This window comes from Stegostoma tigrinum, chromosome 4 (genome assembly GCF_030684315.1).
Source record: "Stegostoma tigrinum isolate sSteTig4 chromosome 4, sSteTig4.hap1, whole genome shotgun sequence".
In the NCBI taxonomy this organism is placed as follows: Eukaryota; Metazoa; Chordata; class Chondrichthyes; order Orectolobiformes; family Stegostomatidae; genus Stegostoma; species Stegostoma tigrinum.
The window spans coordinates 92,252,373-92,277,771 of record NC_081357.1 but is presented as its reverse complement, the minus strand read 5'-3'; the positions used below and the strand labels follow the sequence as shown (position 1 = coordinate 92,277,771).

Sequence of the window (25,399 nt, the reverse complement as noted above, 5' to 3'; positions counted from 1 at the left end):
TGTAATAGTTCCGTTAGTGCCATCATGGAAAGAGCGTAATGACAGCTTTCTGAAGGCAACTAAATTTGAGAAAGATACCTCATTAAGCCTTTGAAATTGGTAAGTGTCAAAAGGATTTTTAAGGTAAAAAAAAATCATGTATAGCCTGTGATGCAAATACTTACACCTGAATTTGCAACACAGTAAACATCATGTGTTTGGTACCTTCCAATGGGTGAAAACTACGCTACAATTCTGGAATAAGCTCATTTCCCACAGCATCTTATTAGGACATAGTAGGAATCGCAGAAGCTGGAGAATCTGAGATAGCAAGGTGTAGAACTGGGTGAACACAGTAGGCCGAGCAGGAAAGCTGACGTTTTGGCCCTAGACCCAGCTCTACACCTTGTTATCTTATTTGGCGTTATTTGTCTGTTTTTTTTAAGGGATTCCAATTCTTCATTTTCAAAGATCAAGCTTTGGAAATGTTTCAAATGCTGCTCCAATCATACTGTTTGAATGTCCTGTTTGTACAGTTGCTTTTTCTCTATTCCATTGCATTCCTGAGGCTGCACACCAGTAACTTCTCATGGGCATAATTCCAACTGTTTCACAGTGAGTTATTGAAATTAAGCTATGGACTGCTGCGAGGGTTTTCTACACTTCAGTATTTCTCAGCTACACCAAGCAAATATTGCTTTTGGGCTCCTTTCACCCTGGTCTCGACTGCACTGAATTTTCAAAGGCATCCAGAGCTGCTTCCGAGTGCTCACTTTGTTGCCAGCCACCTTCCACCATGTTTGTCATTCCTCAAGACTTCTTGAGCGTCCTTACTGCCTGAAACCTGCTAAACACAGAACCTCAGCTGTCTGAAATCTCTTCTCCCAGCTTCTAACTAACATCCAGTTCCCTGGCTTGCTTTATCCTGACTGCCGCTTGTGCAGTAGTCAGAGTTTCACACCACTACTCCGCGCAGGCATACTATTTTTTCTTTGTGTAACATTCACTGAAGAGCCTGGAATGCTGGATTGCGTATCTGCGGCGTGTACCGTTTGTGCATGTGTCGGAGCTTTCAGAGCTTGCTAGAAATTGGAGTTGGTTGCCACTCTATAAAATCCTTCTGAAGAGGCAGGTAAGTCAGGTGTTTCAAAAAAAAAATGGATGATGGTCAAGCAAATTTTATTATGTGCTTGATGTTGAGGGAATCTGAACCTGGCTCTAACTTGAAGGATAATCCTCTCACATCAATTTATAATGGATAATTGAAGAGAGCTTGTGAGAAACTAATGACTTGATCCCTATTTGCAAATGGACAAGATAGGTTTGTTTTGGATTCTGGGCAGAATCAAGAAATAACGAGGATGCAAGTTTTCAGAAGTTATTCTGAGACTTGCTTACAGCTGTGACAACATAACAGATTGAAATTAGTACCCTTCTGATATGCCTAAAGCCAGTATCCATGGCATTTTCCCTCTGACTTGATCCTTGTCTCTCATTCCAATGCTTCTACTTCCAAATATCTGATAATTACAACAACTTTAGGGCTACATATTTATGTAGGACTTTGGTGAGACCACGAAAGTGTTGGCCATTTAGGGAAGCTTCTAAGTGGAGAAAATACCCCACTCAAAGGGTTGTGAACCTTGAAATTCTCTGCCCTAGAGAATTGGATACTCGCTTGTTGGGTATATTTGAGATAGAGGGCAGTAAAGTTCATAATCAAACACTTTTGTGGATATAGGAGTAATGCTTGATAGTGAGGTTGAAGTAGTTGATCAGCCATAGACTTATTAAATGGTGGAGCAGGGTGAAAGGATCAAATAACAAAGTGTGGGGCTGGATGAACACAGCAGGCCAAGCAGCATCTTAGGAGCAGAAAAGCTGACGTTTCGTGCCTAGATGAAGAGTCTAGGCCCTAATCGTCAGCTTTTCAGCTCCTCTGATGCTGCTTGGCCTGCTGTGTTCATCCAGTTCTACACTTTGTTGTCTCGGATTCTCCAGCATCTGCAGTTCTTATTATCACTCTTAACAGTATCTACCCACTTTTTAAAAAATTTTAAATCTACAGTTAACCCTCAGTCTTTTCTTTTGTAACATGATCGTCATTTCATTAAGACCACCCCATCAGTCTACTCTTGATCATCAGTAAAGTGATGGAAGATATCTTTAATAGAACAATCAAACAGCACCTGCCCAGTGACATTCCACCAGGCCCACTTAGCTCCTGACCTCATTACAGTTTTGGTTTAAACATGGACAAGAGAGCTGATTTCTAGAGGTGAGGTAGGAGTAACAGTCCTTACCATTAAGGTCACATTTGACCAAGTGTGTGGAATCAAGGAGCCCCAGCAAAACTGGAATCGATGGGAATTAGGGCAAACTCTCCACTGGTTGGAGTCATACCTAACACCAAAGAAGATGATTGTGGTTGTTGAAGGTCAGCCATGTCCGCTGTAGGACATCTCTTTTAGGAGTCCTTCAGGGTAGCAACTTAAGCCCAGCCAACTTCAGCTGCTTCGTCAATGATCTTCCGTCCATCATAAGGTCAGAATTGGGGATGATTGCACAATGTTCAACACCATTCACAATTCCTCTGATACTGAAGCAGTGCATGTTCAAACAAATACAACAAGGTCTGGAAAATATCCAAATGTGGCTTACCAAGTGATAAGTAACAAGTGCCAGGCAATGACTGTCACACATAAGAGACAATCTAACCATTGCTGTTTGATATTCAGTGGGATTACCATCACTGAATCTTCAGCTGTCAACATCCTGGGGGTTACCGTTGACTAGAAACTCAAGTAGATTCACCATATAAATGTTGAGGCTTCAAGAGCAGGTCAGAGACTGAGGACACTGCTTTAACTGCTGTCTCCATCTGCACTGCCGCCTTCAATAATCTAAGCAAATACACCCAGGTCCATCCCCTGTACCCTATTTAGAATTTTACCCTATATTTTATGTTGTCCTTCACTGTTCTTCCTACTAAAGCACATCTACTCTCACTTCTCTGCATTGAAACCCATCTGCCACGTTTCTGCCCGTTCCATGAAATTGTCAGTATCTCTTTGGAGTTCCGCACTACCCTCCTTTCAGTTTACAATTTTTCCAAGTTTTGTGTCATCTACTAATGTTGAAATTGTCTCCTGCACACCAAGATCTGGATTATTAATAAATACTGGGGAAACCAAGGGTCTTGAAACCGACTTCACGGGACTCCCAAAAATTGTCCTCCTGTGGAGAAAGTGAAGTCCAATGGGGTCCAAGGTGTACTGGCTAGATGGCTACAGAACTGGCTGGGCAACAGGAGACAGAGTTGTAGTGGAAGGGAGTTTCTCAAAAAGGAGAACTGTGACCAGTGGTGTTCCACAGGGATCAGTGTTGGGATCACAGTTGTTTGTGATATTCATAAATGATCTTGAAGGTTCAGATAGTCTGATTAGCAAGTTTGCAGATGACACTAAGATTGTTGGAGTAGCAGATCGTGAAGGGGACTGTCGGAGAATGCAGCAGAATATAGATAAATTGGAGAGTTGGCGGAGAAATGGTAGATGGAGTTCAATCCAGGCAAATGCAAGGTGATGCATTTTGGAAGATCCAATTCAAGAGCGAACTATACGGTAAATGGAAAAGCCTTGGGGAAAATTGATGTACAGAGAGAACTGAATGTTTGGGTCCATTGTACCCTGAAGGTGGCCGCACAGGTCGAGAGTGGTCAAGAAGGCATACAGCATGCTTTTATTCATTGGATGGGGTAATAAGTACAAGAGTTGGCAAGTCATGTTACAGTCGTATAGGACTTTGGATTGACCACATTTGGAACACTGCATACAATTCTGGTTGCCACTTTACCAAAAGGATGTGGATGCTTTGGAGAGGCTGCAACAGATGTTCACCAGTATGTTGTTTGGTGTGGAGGGTGCTAGCTATGAAGAGAGGTTGCGTAGATTTGGATTATTTACATTAAAAAGATGGAGGTTGAGGGGAGACCTGATTGAGGTCTACAAAATCATGAGAGGTATAGGCAGGGTGGATAGCAAGAATCTTTTTCCCAGAGTGGGGGATTTAGTTATTAGGGGTCATGATTTCAAGGTAAGAGGGGAAGAGTTTAAGGGAGATATGCGTGAAAAGTTATGCATGGAACCAGTGTAAAGATGCAGAGGGTGGTGGGTGCCTGGAACGTGTTGCCAGAGGCGGTGGTAGAGGCAGGCATGATAGCATCATTTAAGACGTTTCTAGACAGATACATGAATGGGCAGGGAGCAGAGGGATACAGATCCTTGCAACGTAGGTGATAGGTTTAGATAGAGGATCTGGATCGGCACAGGCTTGGAGAGCTGAAGGGCCTGTTCCTGTGCTGTAATTTTCTTTGTTCTTTGACTAGAACAATGTCAGTTGACCGTTACACTGTTGCCTATCACTCAGCCAATTTTGTATCTACATTTCTATTGTCCTTTTTATACAATGACCAATAACATTCCTCACTAATCTGTGTGTCACTGTTTCAACTGACTTTAGGAAATCCATGTATAACACATTGACAGCATTATCCTTGTTGATCCTTTTATCTGTTTGTGAAACCTCAAGTGAGTTAAGCATGATTTTCCCATTCGAAATCCATGCTAACTCCTCCTAATCAACGCATGTTTCTCGATGTGACTATTAATTTTATCTCAAATAATTTGTTCTAAAAGATTCCCCACCACTGAAGTTAAACTAACTGTTCTGTAATTGCTATCCTTTAGGTCCTTCTTGAACAATGCAGTAATGCTCACAATTCTCCAGTCTTGATTCCAGGGAAGACTGAAAGATTGTGAACAACATCCCTGTAATTTTTAAGCTCACTTGCTTTAAAATCCTTGGATGTTTCACATGGGTCCCTCTGCCTTGTCAACTTTAAGTGCTAATAGTCTATCCAAGACAAGAATTGGGATAAGAAGGGCATTTCCAGGATGGCAACCTATAACCAGAGTTTCACCGGGATCAATGCTGGGTCACAATTATTTGCAATATATGTTAATGACTTTGAAGGTGAATGTAATAGCCAAGTTGGTGAGGACGCAAAGGTAGCCAAGTGATGAGGCCAATGCAGAGTGTGCAGTGGGATAGAGACAGATTTGGTGAATGGGAAAAAACTTGGCAGATGGAAAATAGTGTGGGAAAATGAGGTTATGTCCTTTGACAGGAAGAATAGAAAAGCTGAATATTATTTACAGAAGGAATGCAAAAATCTACAGAACAGAGAGATTTGGGAGTCTTTGTGAATGAATCACAAATGTCGCATCCATGTTCAGTAGATAATACGGAAGACAAATAGAATGTTGGCCTGTATTCAAGGAAATGGGAGTATAAAAATAGGGAGATCTTGCTAAAACTAGGCAGTAGTCACGGCAGCTGGAATGCTGTGGACAGTTATGATCCCTTAATCGAAGAACAGGTATACTAGTATTGGAGCTAATCCAGAGAAGGTTCACAAAATTGATCCCAGGTGTGGAGGGAGTTTCTTTAGGAGGTTCAGCCTGTGCTCATTGGAGTTTAGGAGGACAAGAGGGGACCTTGTTAAAACATATGACATTCTTTGACTTAACAGAGTAGTTTCAGAAAGGGTTTTTATTGTGTGGGAGAGTCCAGGACAAGAGGACGTAATCTCAGAACAAAGGGTCATCCATTTAAGATGGAGATGAGGAATTTCTTCCCTCAGCGTAGTTTATCTATGGAAGTCTTCATTGTAGGTGGCTGTCAAGGCTGTATCATTACGTATATAAAAGCTGGGATAAGCACATTTTTAATGAGCGAGGGAATCAAGGATTATGGGAAAAAGGATGGAAAGTGTTGAGGATTTTTAGATCAGTGATGATCTCATTGAGTGGACTCAATACACTGAATGACCTGCTTCTGCTCTTGAGTCTAAGAGTTGCTCAGCACAGTAGTATCCCTTTTGCCCAAGGATTGTGCCATTGAAGAAGGCAATTCACCATCACCATTTCCAGGGCAATTAAGGATGACAAATAACTGCACTTGTAGTCAAAATTGCTCACACCCCAGATCAAATTTAACAACAAACGCTAGCATGGAAGGTCTCATTGCATGATTTTGAAGATGGGGGTGGGGGGGGGGTTACCTGCAATGTGCTGGCCCCTGCTTAACCTTCAAAAAAATATAAACAACTGCAGAGTATCTGATTGTAGGAGTTTGCTGTGTTCGAATTGTCTGCTTCCTACTTTACAAGATTGACAGCAGCTTAAATTTTTTTTTGGAACATCCTTAAAGTGTGAAAGGCGCTGCATAAATGCATAACTTTATTTGTTTTTACATTTCACTAATTGCTTGGCAGAGGTATGTTTAAGGAGCTCAGTGAGTCAGCAGTTATACTGCTGGAAATATGCAATTAGTGCATTCACTGAAAAATCTGGCTACATGATTGCTTTTGGATTGATTTCCAGAAAGCAATTAAGTAAAATGAATCGAACATGTTTCCATAGTACGAGCAGCCTTCTGTACATCTACTGATTACAAGTGAAGGATGCAAATTTGAAGTGAAAGAAACCTTTAAGCTTTAAGAATATTGTTCCTTTCTGCATAGAAATTAGACCAATTGCGTTATTCAGTCAGTTGCTGTCTGGTCTGTACTTCACTGCAGTTCTCCCCACCTTTTTATCCATGTTCTTTGGTACCATACCCCCAGTAGATTATTGTTCAATGTGCAGTGTGTCAGACTGCAGAACTTGGCCCATTATCCAATGATAGTTCATCTTGAATAATTAGTATTAACGGGTTTGTCAGTGATGGTTTACAATTGCTCCTCACTCACGGCTGAGGAGTAAGGTCACAAGTCTGTGCTGGCCAGAAGAGAAATTGAATCTGTCATTGATGTTAATCTGAAACCTGTTTTAGTCATCTTGCTAACTGACTCTCAATCTGTTGATTTTAGTCATCAGCAATTCAGTTGATCAATCCAACAACAACTGCTTTGTTTTTCTGGAAAACATTGTGGATTTCAGTAGGACAGAATCAGTGCAGAGATCTTAGAGTTGTGGGCTGGAGGAGTTGACAACAATGCCAACTTACCAACTTCTGTGCCTTGGTCATCACTCCATACTGGGACTTGCAAATTTGTTTTTTTTTCTCTCTTGCTCAAAATTTGCCTGCAGAGAAGGGTGAGGCATATCTTGAAGGTTACCTGGACAACAGCTCTGCAACAGTAGGATAGACAGGTCATACTGGACTGAAGTGAGTGTTGTCCCATTCTTGATATACCACTATTACACTCAGGAAACTTGGTTTCTAAAGTGGACAGAATGGTATATAGCTTCATGTTTGATTTGCATTTCTGTGTTGTGTGTATATGTGTTAAGAAGGGAAGAGTAATTTCAGATAGTGGTGAAGGATTTTCTGGAAATGTGTTGACTTTCATTTAAATGATACTTGTAAAACGTTGAGGTGACTAATCTAGTACCTTGGAAAAAGAGTAAGAGAAAAATTTGGGCTGTATCCCAGCAACAAGGTGCTTCTGACTCCGGGAGACAGGGCAACAAGCAAGTCATTCAGAGAGAGCTAGATCTGTAACATCAGCGCAGTTTAACCGTTTCAAATATGGTGTCGAAGAAAATAAGTTGTGGGTTAAAGTCTCTTGGAGAATAGCTCCAGAAATAAAAGGCGACTGAAGAGGAGTTTTAAGAAGCTATGTTAAGAAGTAAATGAGCTGTGTTGGTCACTTGTTGGAGAGTCTCAGGAAGAACCATTAACGAAAAAAATGTTAGAGTGCAGAGGTTTCTTGAAAAGAAACAAAGTGCAGTCATCTCATGCAATAACAACCTTTAAATTGGAAACAAGATGATCCTTCACTGAAGTTTGAGTATTTGGATTGTTGTTGAGGTCAGTAAGGTTGAATCTTTTTTATTTCTGTTATTTGTAATAAAACTGTTTCAAACAGTTCTTGCACTGTGTAAACCTTTCTCTCCTTTTTGTGTGTAATAAACTTTTTGTTAGAAGTACATTGGAAGCTTCTTGTGAGTTTAGTCACTGGTCACTCACAGTAAACAAATTGCAAAAATAAAACTTATGGTCTCTCTCTGTGCCTGTGTATGTCTGTGTCTGTGTGTGTGAACACAAGTGGGTGAAATAATAAGCAAACCAGTAACAGCCAAATTTGTTACACCATGGTCGGCTCTGCTGAATGGGAGAGGAGTAGAAACTGTGGGAGTGCAATAGTTACAGCGGATTCAATTGTTAGAGGAATAAATTGGCACTTCTGTGGACACAGATGAAACTCCAGGGTTGCATACATGGCGATAGGGTTGAGGATGTCTCTGAACAGCTACAAAACATTATCAGGGCGAACAGCCAGTGAATGTGGTAAACATCAGTACCAAAGACATCGGTTAAAAAAAAGAGACATGGTCCTAAAAGCAGAATATTTGGAGTTAGGAGGTATGTTGAAAAGTAGGAGTTTGTGATGTCAAGATTGCTACCAAAGTCATGTGCTAATCAGTGTAGAACTAGCAGGATAGATGAATGCATGGCTGGAAAGATGGTTCAAGGGGGAGGGTTTCAGATTCCTGGGATGTTGAAATTGGTTTTGGGGGTGTTGGGATCAGTACAAATTGGACAGGTTGTACCAGGATTGATGTTCCAGGGTATGTATTTGCTAATGTGATTATGGCAGGTATAAACTAGAATGGTGATTGCTGTAGCCTAAGCAGGGTGACTAGGAAAAGAGAAGAAAGGATAGCAGTCAAAAGGAAAGGTCGACAGGTAATCAAAGGCAACAGACGTACAGGGCCACAGTACAAATAAAAGTTAGGATGATTAAAAATAGTGAAAAGGTCAGCCTAGAGGCTATCTTTGTGCACTGGCACAAAGCATTCTGAATAACGTAGATGAGCGAACTGTACAAATTGCAGTAAATGGACATGATCCTGTAACTATTTTGGAGACATAGTTACAAGAAGATTGGAACTCGGTACTTAACATTCAGCAATATTTGACCTTTTGAAAAGACTGGAGGAAACGAAAAGGTCGTGGAATAGTGCTATTAAAAAGGGATGCAGTGAGGATGTTTGTGAGAAGTGATCTAGACTTGAACGAAGCAGAGTCCATTTGTATGGAAGTAAATAACAGCAAGGACCCAAACAGTAGTCATATTATAGGAAAGTGAATAAATCAGCAAATAATAGGAGTATGTGAAAAGGATACAGCAATAATTATGGGTGACTTTAATCTTCACATTGATTGGACCAATCAAGTTAGAAAGGGCAGCTATAAAAATAAATTAATAGAGTGCTTTAGGACTAGTTTCCTAGAGCAGTATGTCATGGAGCTAGCCAGGGAAAAGGCTACCCTGGTAATAGGTAATGAGTAAATAAGCATTAATAAATGACCTCCAATTAAAAGATCCCCTAGGTGGTAGTAATTATAACATGACTGAATTTAATATTCAGTTTGAATGTGAGAAACTTGAGTCTGAAACAACTGTGTTGAACTTAAAGGTCATTACAATGAAATGAGGATGGAGTTAACTAAAGTGGACTGGGCAAACAGATGAGCAGGAAGGACAGTAAGCAAGCAGTGGCAGGCATTTAAGGAGATAATTCATAACCCTTGACAAAGATATATTTCAGTAAGGAGGAAAGATTTTCACAGAGGGATAAATCAACCATGGCTAACTGAGGACATTAAGGATTGTATTAAGTTGAAAGAGAAAGTATATAAGGAGGCAAAAGTTAGTGATTAGCCCCAAAGACTGGGATATGTTCAGAATCTAGCAAAGGAGACTAAAAAATAATAGAATATAAAATATAAAATTATTTTTAAAATATATAAAATGGAAAGAAAGGTCAAAGTGAACATAGGCCCATTAGAAAATGAATCCAAGGAGATAGATATGTGGAACAAGGAAATAGTAGAGGAGTTGCACAGGTATTTTGATTCAATCTTTATGATGAATGATACTCCAAACTTCCCATTAATACTGAAGAATATGAGGGTGGGATTAAGTATTGTCGCTGTCACTGTCACAAGAGCAGTAGTATTATACAAACTAATGAGACTAAAGGCAGATAAGTCCCCTAGCCCTGATGACTTGTATCTGAGGATCCTAAAAGAAGTAGCTACAGACTGGATGCATTGGTTATAATATTTCAAGAAAAGTAATGGGGCATTGGAAGATGGTCAATGTGACATCTCTATTCAAAAAAAGGAAGGAGGCAAAATGCAGATATCTATGCTGACTAGCTGAGGACTTCAATTCCAATAAACAATAGCAAATAACACATTTTGAAAATCATAATCTAATCAAGCAGAGTTAGCATGGCTTCATGAAAAGGAAATTGCCTGACTAATTTTGAGAGTCTTTTTGAGGCAGTCTCAATAGGATTTGATAGAGGAGAAACAGTTGATGTGTTGAACTTGAATTTCCAGAAAGCATTCGACAACGTACCTCACAATGGTTAAGTCATCAGATAAGAACCTATGGTGTTGGAGGTGGTATATGAGTGTGGACAGAGAATTGGGTAATGGGCCGTAAACAGCCAATGTAGATAAAGAGTTCTTTTTCAGATTCGTAACCTGTAACCAATGGGGCTCTAAAGGAATCAGTGCTGGGACAGCAACTATTTGCAATATGCATTAATGAATCAAGAAAGGAAGCAAATGTACTGTAGATAGATAGGCAGGTAACACCAATAAGTAGGAGAACAGGTCGTGAGAGGGATATAAACAGTTTTTAGAGAGATATTGATAGGTTAATTAAGTGGACCGACATTGCCAAAAGGGGTATAATGTGGGAAAATGTGAGATGGTTCATGTTGGAAGGGAAAATAAAAGAACAATATTATGTAGATGAAGAAAAACTGCAGAAAGCTGCAACCTAAAGACTCTGAGCGCTTGTGCACATAACACAAAGCTAGCACACAGATGTAACAGGTAATCGGGAAGGTGAATGGTGTGTTTGCCCTTATTTCAAGGGTGTTGGAGTATGAGTTGGAAATCCCCTCCTGTCTTTATCCATCCACCCCCTCCCAACTTTTTGATGTTACCAATGCCCTTAACAGGCATTGTTTGCAAGTATTCATTTCACCACATGGGATTGTGAAAAAAAAGAGTTGAGAGGATTTATAACAACTGCACGAGGTAATGGTGAGACCACATTTGGAGTATTATGAGCTGTTTTGGTCCCCATATTTAATGAGAGACCTTGTATAGTTGGAAGTATTTTCGAGAGAGCACACTAGGATGATGCCTGATTTGGAACGAGTGCCTTATGGACAAGGGCTAAATGGGTTGTGACTCTGCTCACTGGAGTTGTGAAGACTGAGGGGTGATCTCAATGAAACAAGGGTATTCTTAAGAGACTTGACAGAGTAAATGCTGAGAGGATGTTTCCCCACTTGGGAGAGTCTCGAACCAGAGGGTATATCTTCAGAATAGAGGGGTGTCAATTTAAGACTGAGACGAGGAGGAATTTCTTTCTGAGGGTTGGAAGTTCTGGCCACAGAGAGCTGTGGGCAGGGTCCTTGTGTGTATTAAAGGCTGAGATAGACTGATTTTGGCTAGTGGGGGAATTGAGACAGTAATCGGGTGTAAAAGGCAGGAAAATGGATGCAAGGAATATCAGATCAGCCATAATCCTACTGAAAGATGGCAGAAGCAGACTTGAGGGGCTGAATTGCCTACTCTCTTCCTATTCCTTATGATCAGGTGCTGTCACTTTGTCAATGTTATTCCTGCGCTAGTAGCTGATTAAGCTGTCTACTGATGTTCTTGAACATTTTGAGCTTATGAGTGGCCTGGTTCCTGAGGGAGGGGAAGCTGGAGACCACCTTTTGCAGTGACTCTTGGGTGCATTCAGTGCATAACTGCTGTTCTAGTCCTGCTGAGCATTTCCAGCATTTTCTGTTTGTATTAATCTCTTAATTTGATTCTTGAAATTACTGAAATTGTGTCAGTTTGACTTGCTTAAATGCTGTTAAGTGTTGCAGCAGTCTAAATTCCTTGAATTATTAAATTGTGCTAAGGACCCAAACTGGGTGTGAGCAGAAGTATATTCTTGTGTCACGTGAATACTCTGGAATAGAACTGAAGAAAAATATTCATGTGTATTAAGCAGTAACTTTTTAAAATTGAAATATTTTGATTTGAGCCTGTTAATACAACACAATTGCTATTTTATTCATTTGGCCAATAGCAGCTTGTTTTGGATAAAATCTGTCGACTGATGATGACTACATGGCAAAAAAACGAGCAGTCTTTAAGGGCCTAGGCCCGAAACCTCAACTCTCTTACTCCTCTGATGCTGTCTGACCTGCTGTATTCCTCAAGCTCTGCACTGTATCGAGTCTTTAACCCTTGTTTGATGTATCAGATGTTAGTGTATGTGCAGTTGCCTGTTTGCTGTCTATATAGCTTGAGACAGTTTCACTGAAGTAAGCTTGCAGGCTTATGGGGTTAAAGCAGCAGAATAAGACTCATTGGTTTGCTGTACAGAGGCATAGACTAATTGCCTCCTTTGTGCCAAAAACAGCTCTGTTTGTGAAAGGGCAAAAGTTACAATGTTTTCTTCGAAAATTCAGTTAAAGCACACTTTACATGCAGCACATTGTCTTTGTAAGTACTTTGCAATTTAATTCTGATAGGAAATAGTCAAATATCAGTCTTTTGAAAAGGGCTGTCTAACTGAAAATGTTTTGAGAACCTCTGCTGGTAAGACATACTTGACTGAAAGCTGTAACATTTACAACTTCAGCCAATTGTGCATTCTGTTGAAATATCCTCCCTCAGTTCTTGGTCGCGTAACCACTAATGGCAATTGACATGTTCGTTGACTTGAGTTTTTGTAATGTGGCTAGCAACAAAACCTCATGGAACCCCTGTATTTGACCCTGAATGATCATCATATCATGTTAAAAGTAGGCTCTTGTTATCTTAATGATTTGACTCCAGCTGTTGCTAGGTTAATTTGGGGAGCTTTTAACTGCATCGTCAAATGTTGGAAAACTTTGGGTAGGTTTTTTTGTGACAAATTGTTTGTATTTTACAAGAGAACGTGATTGAAAAATTCACAAGGCTAATCGCGTACTAATTTTGAAGATTGTTTAGTGAGGTGACATGATCAAATATTCTGTTAGAATGTGAACCACCTGTTAAGGAGAAGCTGACCTTCTACCTCCCAACTCCAGTTCAGTGCAGTTTCCTTGTCAAGCCCTTTTATATTTTGAATAGTATCCGGATTTATGTAGTACTTTCGTGTTTATCCTGGCTGTCAAGTTAACACATCGGTTAATATGCTGTATAATGTCAGACATGTAATCACAGGGAGATGTATATTTCCTTCTGCCAGTTATGCTTCTGGCTTTTCTTCCTTGATTTATGTTTGGAAAAACAACTTTTAGTTTATGACTGGACCACTTGATTTTTAACATCTTTCTTGATGGTGAGGTTGATATTACAATTGTAGGCAGAGACGAGGCTCCGAAACGTATTGGAAACCAGGGTGGATTTTAATACTGAGCAGTTACTTAACTCAATTGGGACTTAGACTTGGTGTGAGTTAGGACCTGGGCAGCATTCCTTCACACATGCTCAAGTTTATGAACAGCGGAACATGGGACCTTGGCGTGCAGTGCATTTGAATAGCAAAGTCTGGAGGTGACGAAGACAGAAATTATGGTGTCTAGCAGCACATGAGCTAAGGCAAGGCAAAGTCGGGTGCGAATCCGAAGTTGGAGGGTGGAAACCTTGATAATGTGGTGACCAACTCATTGCAGGGTCCAACTTGACACCTAGGTTGCTAACAGTCTGATTCAGCTTCAGACAGTCGCCAGGGAGAGAGCAGTTTGTAGCAGCAACTGAAAGAAATGACTTCAACCTTCCCAAATTTTAGCGGAGGAAGTTTGTGTTTATTCCGCACTAGATAATGGACAAGTAGCTTAATATTTTAGAGGCAATAAATTCTAGTTCTGGTCCCAGGATATTTGGGTTCTTTTCACCATTATATCCTCCAGCTGTGGCAAAGATCTCTTGAATTGTTGTACTTTTCCCTTTTTCCTGTTCATAAGGTGGAGATCATAATTCTGCACAGACTGCTGAGTCTGCTTTCTTCAAAATGAAGATAAATGTAAATCTGAGAACACAGATCATGGTTGATCAAGTAGTGGCCTTAATTCTGTTTTGCTGCCTTTATGCACCCTGGCCAGTAACGTCTGACTCCTTTGTAGCTCAAAAATCTGTTTACCTTGGACTAGAATCTACTCATTAATTCGCCCCTCTAGTGCTCTCTGAGGAGGAGAATTTAGAAGATTAATGACCGGCAGAGAGAATGAATTCCCCCTTGTGTCCATCTCAATAGGAGGCCCTGTTTTTGAACTCTGGTTCCCTGTTTCTAGATTCTCCTGTGAGGGGTAAAATTTCCTCGACACCTACCATCATGTGTTATCAAATGAAGTCTCTCTAGACTACAACTTTGCATAAATTTTAGTAGTATTGCATACAATTTAAATATTTATTTCGTAAGAGAATTTCTGGATCATTTAATTCCTCAGAACAGTCATTTTATTGGATATGCGTCTTTGCTACCTGCGTTGTTGATCCAGGTTGTTGGCTATTATTGATGAATTTGTCTCTTAGGCTTTAATATTGTGTGTTTTTGCAGGAGAAGGTGGATTCACAGCATGCTCACGGTATGCAAGAGTTGGAATTCATTCAAGGACAACCTGCAACTGAAGAAGCAAGAAGATGTGTTGACGGATGGCTTAAAGTACCAGGTATCTCTTTTTCTGACATTTTATTTCTAATTTTAAATTTTTTTTGGGCAATAATATGGCATACTGAGCTGAAGGGAGGAGAAGAAACCTGGGTTTTTGGGGAGTGGTTGCAAAACAGGAGGCGTGTAGAGGAACCTGCTGCACTCAAAAATAATAAGCAATAATAATAAAGGCCATCTGGACCATCATAGATGAATTCTTCTTTTCTCCCCACCATTTCAGCCAGAACTTTGGAATCAACAGGAGGGTGCAAAAGGAACAAAACCTAAATGAATAAAGAAACAGTTCTGAAAATTGCTGTCCGATATGTTCTTCTTGGTTGTTCAAACCAATCGAGAAAAATCACGTAGGAACCAAGTGTTATCCCGATACACACTTCATTATTATTTGATTGAGATGTGGATGTTTCTGGCAGGGTTAGTGTTTATTGCCCAGCCCTAACTGTCTTTCACAGCTGCCTTTTGAACTACTGTCATCCACATTGTACAAGTATACCCATAGTAATTGGGGAAGGAAGCCCTAGGATTTTAATCTGGACACAATAAATAAAACAGTCAAGATGGTGTGTGATTAAGAGCAGCAGTTCAAGGTTTTGGGTGGCTCATCCCACCGTTGTCTTGAAGGTAATTCAAGGAAAGTCAGAGAGGAATTTTCGGGCTTCTTTCTTTTTCCCTTTAGATTTGAGGGGTTTTTTTGGCCAGGCTTATTCCAGTTGATTTTGGCCTTTTCCTGCCAGGAACTTCTGTGTAATAAAATGAATAGATGCCCCTGCCCACCACCAGCAAGGTTTCCTCTCTCTTCCTTTAACTTGGCAGCCCACATTGTGACCAAATGAAGATGATTATTTACTTGATATATACTCATCATAGGGTTTGAAAAATTAGGCCAAAGTATTAATTATATATTTTTTCAAAGATGCGCAATGACCTGCTATGTATTTCCAGTCTTGCTTTTATTTCACATCTCAAACATTTATTATGATGTATCAAATGAATCCAACTTAACTTACTGTGTTTAAAACAAACAGAAATTTTTTGATAGTTTCTGTAACCTATAGCTTTTTATCTTTCCTCTGGCATTTGGTTATTTGTCCAGATTTGGACGATGACTATAATATGGACAGGAGCTGAATGATCCTGGTGGACTGTTCTATGTGATATCATCTTTATTCCATACCCTCCTTGCAATTACCTACCTACCAATACTCTGCCTCAATTCGTGCCTGAAGAAAAATTTCTGTTAATTGGTGGGAGTCCCCAACTGAGATAATTTGAAGATCCTAAGCACGCAGCAGTAAGACTGTCTTTGTTTCTTGTGCATGATCCTACAAAAAGACTGGGTGGAGGAAACTCCAAGAGTTTTACCTCCTGGGGTGTGAAGCAACTTAAGAACGACATTTCTCTTTTGCCAAAAGGTTGTGGACTTGGATGAAGTCTTTGTGGGTGAGTGGATTTGCTGCATGGTGCTAACCTTTTAAGTGTTAGATTTTAGAGTTGCTTGCAACTTCCTCTTGTAAGCTTCTTTATGTTGCATTGAACGTGGATATCCATCAGGTCATTGACCAGGGAGCTCTGGTACATGATATCGTGTGTGGAGAGATTACTACCTGGAAGCTAGGTTTGTGAAATTAATGGTGTTTTCTGTGTGGTAAATCTGATAAGGTTGAGAGGCTGCTGTCTGAAATATTTTTCTTGGAGAAAAACCTCTATAATCCACGTATCCTGACTAACTTCATCAGTATCCAGGAAAGAATCTATTTGATTATGCTGAGTCATATCTACCAGTGCAGTAGATTCCAAAGGATTATTTGTTTACATTTATTTTCATTGATGTTTTACTCACCTTGAAGTGAAAATACCTTAGTAGTTTGGAATATTGAAGGGAAAAAAGGCAGCAAAAATGCATTTTAAAAAGCTACTGTTGCTCAGTGACTCAGGAATAGCAAATACACCCACAGAAAAATCTCCAAGGGAGTCGGTCAGTGTATATAGTATGTTGGAGAAGGGAAGCAGGAGTGTTAAACTCTTTTGTAAGAAATTCTACAAAACTGTTGGAACCTGAGTTTAGGGAGCTCATGTATTCTCTGAAGTTCAAATGATAGTTTAGTTTCTAGAGTGTTTAGGATGTCTCAGGGAAAGATACCAGCTGAAAAAAAATAGCTTCTGCTTGAGGCACAGAAATTCATCAGAATGAAACTGGTTGTAGCTATTCCAGCTTGTGAAATCTTATTGTGAAGATAAAAATCTTGACTGGTGTTTGTAAGGATATTTTTGGGCTAAAAGGAGCAGCGTGAAGTTGGATCTTTTTCTGATATTTGTAAATACAATTTTCTAATCTTTTTGTCCATATACTTAATTTTTTTTCTTGTGGATGTGAGTTTGCTCGCTGAGCTGGAAGGTTAGTTTTCAGATGTTTTGTCACCATTCTAGGTAACATCATCAGTGAGCTTCTGTTGAAGCGCTGGTGTTATGTCCCACTTTCTATTTATCTGTTTAGGTTTCCTTGGGTTGGTGATGTCATTTCCTGTTCTTTTTCTCAGAGGATGGTAGATTGGCTCCAAATCAAAAAAAAATTTTCTTGTTTTAATAAGTATTTTGTACTTTGTGTTAAAAGACTTGTGAAAGTATTTAGTAACTCACCTCCATGATACAAAGAAAAAACAAAGTTTGGTTCTGTAAAGCTCACCTTTGCTCTGAGATCAGACTTGTCTGTTACTAACGTCAGCTGGGATCATAACAAAATGGGAGCTTGCCTCGCATCAGTAAGCATTGACTTTGAAGGATCTGTGAATCCTTCAATGTGATAAGTACTTGAAGCCACTGCATATGGAGCCAAATTATTCTGATGTGAGTTATAAATTTGGAATTTTAAGGTGGTTTTGACTGTTTTCCAGTCTCCCAAGTCCTAGCAACAGTTGATTATTGGAAGTCTTTGACTACATTCGAATTGTGTGAGTTAGAGAATAAATTGAAGGTAGCATTAAAAACAAACTGTTGTAAGGATGATATGGTTAACGTGATAATCCAGCATTTAGAATTAAAAGAAAAGCAATTTTAACATAATAAATAATTAGATTTAGCTAATATTTAGTTGCAACATGAAATAGAAATAAATGGAAAAACATGAAAGAAGAAAGAAAGAACAAGATAAATGTAAAATAAGAGAATTTGAGTTGGCAAGAAAGAAGAAAATGGAAGAAAACTAAAAATAGAAGAATTTGAACTCCAGAGAGTGAAATCAGACAGTACACTTGACTAAAGAAAACTGAAATCGGTTCCTCATTAAGTTGGTCAATTGGCCTTTTGTATTTTGACTTGTGTTTGAGTGTTGGGTAAAAAAAAATCCAAAGTTTTATTTTGTACAATGCTAATTTGGTTCATAGTTAGCACTTAACTAAAATCTACAGTTAAAATTCTACCGTTTTCAGTTTTAAGCTAGGCTTTTCATAAGCCCTACAGTGGATGAACAGGTGGGCTCAGTTAAGAAGTAATTGAATACAGTACCTGATTAAGTGGGTCAGCTAGGCCTTTTAACTTAGCATGTAAAACTAGCCAAATTACTGTGACTTTGTCCTCAAGCACAACTTAGAATAGAGTGCCAGAGTTAGCTGATTAAGGGAATATGACCTAGATGTGTGTGTCAACATTAAGAGAGTTAACAAAGGAAAGAAGAAAGTTGTTCTACTGCTTTTGCCTTTTCTAAATGTTTTAGCCCCTAGGAATTTATTCTTAGTTTTTTTTAACAGAAAAGCTAGTTATTTAATGAGTTGCCCAAATGCAATGACAGTTTATTCTATTCCTAAAGTTTAAAATAGCAAAGGAACTGATGGGATGGTTTATAAAACATTACAAACCATAAGTGAAAAGGCGAATTAGAACACTGTAAGCATATAAAAATTAATGTAGATCTTACAAAGTGGTTCAAAGTTTCAATTAGTCTCAATCACAAAGTCCTTTAAAATTCCGTGTTCCTCATGAAGAATTTCAGCTCCTCACTGTCTAGATTTAGTCTGATCCTCAGCCAACAGCAGTGCACAACCAACCTATTTCCTTTGGCATGCATTTCATCGAAAATGGCACATGTAGGTGGAAACGCTTCAACTCCACTGGTGTAAATCCCCAGTATAGTCATCAAGCTGAAATAACTGAATATTTACCTATTCTCAGCTTTTGGATTTGGCCTTCAACTTCTTCAACCTGCCTTACTTCACTACTCGCATCATCATATGAGCTCCAATGGTTCTGTGTTCTTTTATGTGGCTTCAACCATTGTAGTCGTAACAACAGTGTGGAAGCAGGCCATTTGGTCCATCAAGTTCACACCGACCATTCAAAGAGCATCCCACCACTACTACCTTATTCCTGTAATCCTGCATTTAACACGGCTAATCCACCTAATCTACACATCCATGGACTGTATGAGGAAACCCATGCAGACACTAGGTGAATGTGCAAACTCCGCACTGACTGTCATCTGAGGCTGAAATCGAATCAGAGTCCCTGGTGCTCTGAGGCAGCAGTGCTAACCACTTAGCCATCAATTGGATGGTATCATCAGAAATTTTGGTTTCTAATTTCCATTGCATTAGAAACTGGAAGAGTCGTCTTCCCCTTTTCAGTGATGGCCTATCTCAAAAAGCGAAAGTTTCAAAAACATGTATTCAAATTTAAAAGTCCTAAACAAAGTAGAATAAGATATTTGATCCTGTATTTGGATCCATCCTTCTGGCAATAACCCGAACCGTAATTATTTGGTATGCAACTGCAATTTATTCTTCTGTGCAAAATTATGCTCCAAGAATGAGAGGTCTTGGTAAAATGGTACTGGTTAAATTCACAAATTAATTTTATCCTATCTGTTCTGTCCAAATTACCCAGATTTATATCATCTTTTGCTGTGGCTTTCTAATTTGCCATGTTTTACTGTCTTCTCTCTGGCCCTAACCCCTGACCTCCTCTTCCCAATATCCAACCCACTACACCCTTCCCAATGTATGTATCAAATAGGGCCAAAGCCTGGGGTTGTCAGTTTTGGTCGTAGAGGAGATAGAAGACACACAAATGCACCAGTGACTCCTGATCCCATTGACTGCCCAATAATGAACTGCAACAGGAAGTTTGACAATAGGCATCTACTGTTAGGGCATTTGAAAAGGTAGGCATTTTCTTTTAAACATGGTATCTGTAAAAGTAATAAGGTTGTCCGGAACCACAGATTTATGAATGAGCCACTGAATAAATACTGAAAATTTAATACTTTGCCAACCTAATTTTTCTATAAATTTTTCCTAATGGAACTGAATGGCTGCAGTGGTTTCTGAATTGTAACAGGCTGGTTCAATGACACTTGGTCCCATATTCCCATAGAGGGAGCACAAGGAGCGTGTAACGGATAATACACAATATTCCGTATTGGCTCCCGGGTGGGAAAATGGATGAGTATTTGATGAGGAATGAACCTTGGGATCAGTAATGGTGCTTATTGTGTTTTGATAAGAGAAACTTGGGCCTTTTCCAGAGCACATGTGCAGCCACTTGTTCTTTCACTATTGCTGAGTCAAATATGTAACAAGACTGCACACCTTCAAGCTTAATGACATTTCAGTTCCTCAGTATCAACTTTCTGGTTTTGGTTTTGGAAACTGAACTGGAGCAGCCATATTAATATTGGCTACAACATCAGATCACAGGTTGAGAATTCTATCCTAAGTTACTCACCCTTTGATTCCCTAAAGCCTGTCCTAATTTAAAAGGTGCAAGTCAAGGGCGTGTTGGAATGCTGTCCACTTGGTTCAATGGATGCAGCTCCAAGAACACTGAAAAACCTTGAGATCATCCAGGTCAAAACAATTCACTTGATTGGCAATCCATTCACCACCTTGAGCATTGACCCCTTTGCACCTCCCCTCCTTTCCACCTCTGTCCCCTTCACATTGATACATGGTGGCAGCAGTGTATACCATTCACAAGATACACTGCAGCAACTCATCAAGGATCCTTCTACAAGCTTCTTTCAAGCTGTCCCCTTACCACCTAGAAGGTCAAGGGCTGTCATGGCATGAGAATACCAGCATCTGCAAGCTCCCTCCCAAGTTTCACTCCATGGCTTGGAACTATATCACAGTTCCTTCAACGTCACTGGGTTAAAATCCTAGAATTTTCCTCCTAAGGCAATATGGTTGTCCTTACATCTGAAGGGCAGCAATAGTTCAAGTAGGCAGCACATCATTACCTTTTTGAGGGCTATTAGAAATAGAGAATAAATGCTGATCTAGCAAGCAATATCTGTGCCATGATTTTTTTTCAGTAAATAATTGCTGAAAAAGTTTGGCTTGTGAAATGCCAAAGGAGACTGGTCCTAGTTACATCACCTCGAGTGCTGCACTCAGTACGTTCCAGTACCTGGCAAACCTGTGATTGTGTGGACCCTGGATTGTGGGAAAACTCCATATTGGAGTAGTATAGATGGACTATTGTCACTGCTGTAAAAGGCTAACATTAAATATGATGGTGGCAGAGTCAGTGAGATTCTTGATCAGCAAGGGAGTTGGGAATTATAGGACGCAGGCAGGAGAGTGGAGTTTCAGCTGTGATCGTGTTGAATGATGGTGCCGGCTCCTGGAGCCAAATGGCTGCCTGTTTGTGAAGTGGAGACTGCACATTTAGTCAGAGAGCATAGATATTGTAGCAAGAAACCTTTTTTAAATTTTTATTTTTCAGCTGAGGAGCACAAGGTGACAGACGGAGTATGATCATTCCTGGACTGTTCCATTGCAATTCATTTTTATAGGGTGCTCTGCTCCTCTACTGTTTGCTGTCGGGTGGCTTAGAGGAAGTTCAGTTGATAAGGTGTGCTAACTTTTCAAAATATGCTTTCTTTTTCTGAAAAAAAAGGTTTGACCATTCTCCATGTGATCCCACGATTACACTTCATGGATCTCCATCCACTTGGTACAGTTGTGTTGCATGCTGTCAACGATTCATAAACCTACAGAAATATGAAGAGCATTTGGCTTTAAAGGTACATTATACTGACTGCTTGATGAATAAAATTCATTTTTAGTACACTTGTGTAATTATTTTTCTTTTTAATTTAACTGTATTCTTCATTTTTTATTTGTGATTAAGTCTAGAAGTTCCTAAATTAATGGTCATAAATTCTCCAGACTAGTTTCGATCTGTTAGTTTTGTTGATCCTTGTTTCTCGTCCCTCCCGTGCAAACTCTTTTCTAGACTCCTTCATCCTCTCCTATCCTCTCCCACCAACCTCCACCCCAAGCATCCATTCTGCTCCTCTTTCTCAAACCCAATGCCAGCCTGCCCAACAACAAAAAAAAATTGGAAAATTTGTGCTCCTCTGAGAAGGCCGTTGGGGTCTTAATTTAATAGCTCATCTGAAAGAGGATAGTGCAGCATTCCCTGATTCCTGCACAGGGATGTCAATTGGATTATGCATTCGAATGTCTATCTTAAAATTTGAACCCACAACCTTTTTCAGTGCTGAAAGCAACTGAACCACAGCTGATGCATCTTGGCCAATAATGTCAGATATCCAATGCATTGTTGCTTGAGTCTGTATAACTTCTTCAAACTAACCTCAATGGGATTGGTTTACACTGGATAGTTATAAAATTAAAATGATTACAGGCAAGAAGAGCTTTGGGCTTTTTTATTTTGTTGTACCTTGGTCTTCTTAAAAAAACTTAAACTTCATTGAAAGCAAATAAAAGGTTGTCTGTACTGCCTGGAGTCAGATTGTGATGCCAATCACAGTCGAAGGCATTCCATTAAGCATACTCAGTACCTTGCTTGTATCTTGTACCTAAATTTTAAGCTGTACTAAGACTGGATTGGTGACTAGTGAAGCACTTGGAGTTGCATGGTACCTTTTATCATGGTTCTCAAATAAAAGAGCTCCTCTTCAAAGTGTAAAATTAGTGATTGAGATTTAGCTAAGCAAGCCTGTCAGCCACTTTGTGCGCAGTGAGATCCAATAGAAATGAATGGCCAGTGTTGTTTGTGACTTCTGGCCAGACACCCGACCTCTATTTGCAAGCTGCATTTAGTCATTGGATATTTACTCCTGAAGAGCCTCTTGAACCTGGAGTAGTTGATGTCCTAATAATTTGTAAGTAACCTGGGCCAGTTTTATTTTTGTGAGGGAAGCAAACTGTTTCTGCAGGTGGGTTGTTCGATGATGAGAGGGCACTTAATTTACGATAATTGGCACAAGAACCTAGGGGGTGATGACAGGAACTTTTTCAACTGTGTTGTGTTGCTATTATCTGGCCTGAAAGGGTGTTGGAAGCGGATTCACCAATAACTTCCAGAAAGGAATAGGATAGAATGTTTGAAGCAAAAGACTTTTCAGGGCTGTGATGGAACAGCAAGGGGCATCGGATTAATTGGTTAGTTCATTCAAAGACATAATGCAAATGTGGTAGTCTGAATTGCCTCCTGTGTACTGACTTGCTGTTGTCTGCTAGTTAATGAAGAATATGTAGTTATGATGGAAGAATGCACAGATTAAAAAATTGTCCTTTTCATTAAAGGTTGATTCACCGGATCATGAAGGTCATCAGCGTGACCTTGAACCTCAGGTTACTCAGTGCTTCGCTTGTCCAAGCTGCTACCTCCTTTTCAATTTAAGAGATGAATGCTTGCAGCACATGGCCAAGACAAACCACTTCCTTCAAAGACACAAATTGAGTGGTAGGTTTTGTTGGGGGTGCGGGTAGGGGTTAGGAGCACAGAATGCACTTTAATAGTTAAATGAATCGATGTTATTGTACATCAAAATTGATATATTAACCTTGTGGAAGTCTGTTTCATAGAGATTAGAAATGATTGTGGTGGCGATGGTGTGTTTGTAAAGTGTTGAATTATAGATAGAGGCATTAGGCCCCTCATGTCTCTGTTTTTATTAGTTATCCAATTAGTTCTGCTACACCAACTGTTATTCCTGTAGCTGAGCACTTTTTTATTGTTTTCTTGATGTGTATCCAGTTCCTTCTGCAAGTTATTATTTAATCTGTACCCCCACTCTTCCAGGCAGTGCATTCTAGATTGCAATTTGCTTTGTGAAACAAGAATTCTTTTAACCTCTTCCTCTGATCTGTGCCCATTGTCTTAAAACTGTCTCCTCTCGATACAGACTTCCCTACCAGAGGAGACAGTTCCCCCCCGTCCACCACAAAAAAGTCCTTATAATGTGTCAACACCTCTGTTAAATTGTCCCCTAACTTCCTGTGCTCGAAAGAGAACTTTCCTGTCTCTTCACTAACTGAAGACCCTGGCTTCTTGTCCCATTATGGTAAACTAGTAGGTTTCTTTATGCAGCTGAATCATTAGCTTTAGTAAAATAGCATTGAAACTCTTTGCATGTGTATTTAAATCTACTGCATTTTTCATTGATTGTAGTATTTGTAACAGGACTTCCCTGGAGTGCTTGGATTTTTGATGAGCTCTATGAAATAAATAGATCTAAATGGAACAGATTCAAAAATTCCAAATTCACTGGGGATGTCGCTTCTGTGGAATTTTCGATGTGGAACAGTTTTTATTGACAGCAAAGTCTGGTGGTTAATGATTCATTTAAATAATATGAAACATGAAGCTGATGGGTAATGCTTGGAAACGTAATATCCTGTACATTTGAACAAATGGCAATATTATCCCCCTTCAAATAGTCTTCAAAGTTTGCGCAACGCAGCTGAACCCAAAGCTATCCGTTCCATTCCTCTCTGTCCCATTGAGATTATAAACATCTTCAAACTTACCTGGTGTTTTCTTCCTTCTCGCCAGTCTCCCCTTGACCTACCCTGCTGCAAGTGTACAAGAGGCTGCAAGACCCCTGCTGGGGTCTTGTGGCACACTGGTAGTGTCTCTACTTCTGAGCCAGGAAGCCCAGTTCAGATCCAACCTGCTCTGGAGGTGTGCAATAACGTCGCTGAAGGGGTTGATTAGAAAGTATATACAAGAACATTTTTACTAGCGTGATCTGCCAACGCACAAACAGTGCTGAAACAATCTACAGAAGAAAACTGGTTCCAGATTAAGAGCCTCTGCCAGACCGATAATAGATGTAGCTCCACGTTTTAGCGTGATTTCTGTGACTCTTCACTTTTCTTTTGGCAAAGTTATGTTTCTTTTTCCCTCAAAGATTTTAATGTCTATAATGCCTTTTATTTCCTTAGAATATTCCAAAACTGTTAGCCAAAGTAGTTCTGAAATGTAAGGTGAATGGCAGTTAAATTACACGTGGCAAGTTGCCACGAACAGAAATGTGATAGCAGTGAGATAATCTGCTTTAATGAATTTGGGTTGATGGATGAATATTTGCCAGGCTACCAGTGATAAAGCCGCCATTACTTTGAAATTGGTCTTTTTTTTTAAACTGGCCTTCTGAAGGGCAAATGGAGTCTTGGTTTTCATATTTATCCAAAAAGGCAGCACCTCTGTGTGGGCAGCACCCCATCAGCATCCCTTTAATTTCGAACTGGCATGGCAGCATGTTCTATGTCCTCAGGTATGTGGAGTATGGCATGAAACCATAACTGTGATTCTGAGGCAAAGATACCACGACCAAGCAACATCTGACTTGAAACTTCCAAGACATGACAACAGCCCTAGGTTTAATATCAAGAATAATGCAATAAG

The 25,399-nt window shown here is 39.7% G+C and overlaps 1 protein-coding gene across 4 annotated transcripts in view; it reads left to right on the top strand.

The window, feature by feature from the left end:
- znf451 (zinc finger protein 451) overlaps positions 1–25,399 on the top strand; it is a 62,981-nt gene that overhangs the window by 12,879 nt on the left and 24,703 nt on the right. For 3 of the 4 annotated variants that reach the window (XM_048531498.2, XM_048531499.2, XM_048531497.2), the window contains exons 5-8: positions 14,630–14,741; positions 19,748–19,895; positions 21,635–21,761; positions 23,293–23,452. In XM_048531498.2, the coding sequence (XP_048387455.1) occupies positions 14,630–14,741; positions 19,748–19,895; positions 21,635–21,761; positions 23,293–23,452 (547 nt within the window). The remainder of the gene's footprint in view (positions 1–14,629; positions 14,742–19,747; positions 19,896–21,634; positions 21,762–23,292; positions 23,453–25,399) is intronic. The other variant, XM_059645531.1, reaches the window with a different exon arrangement.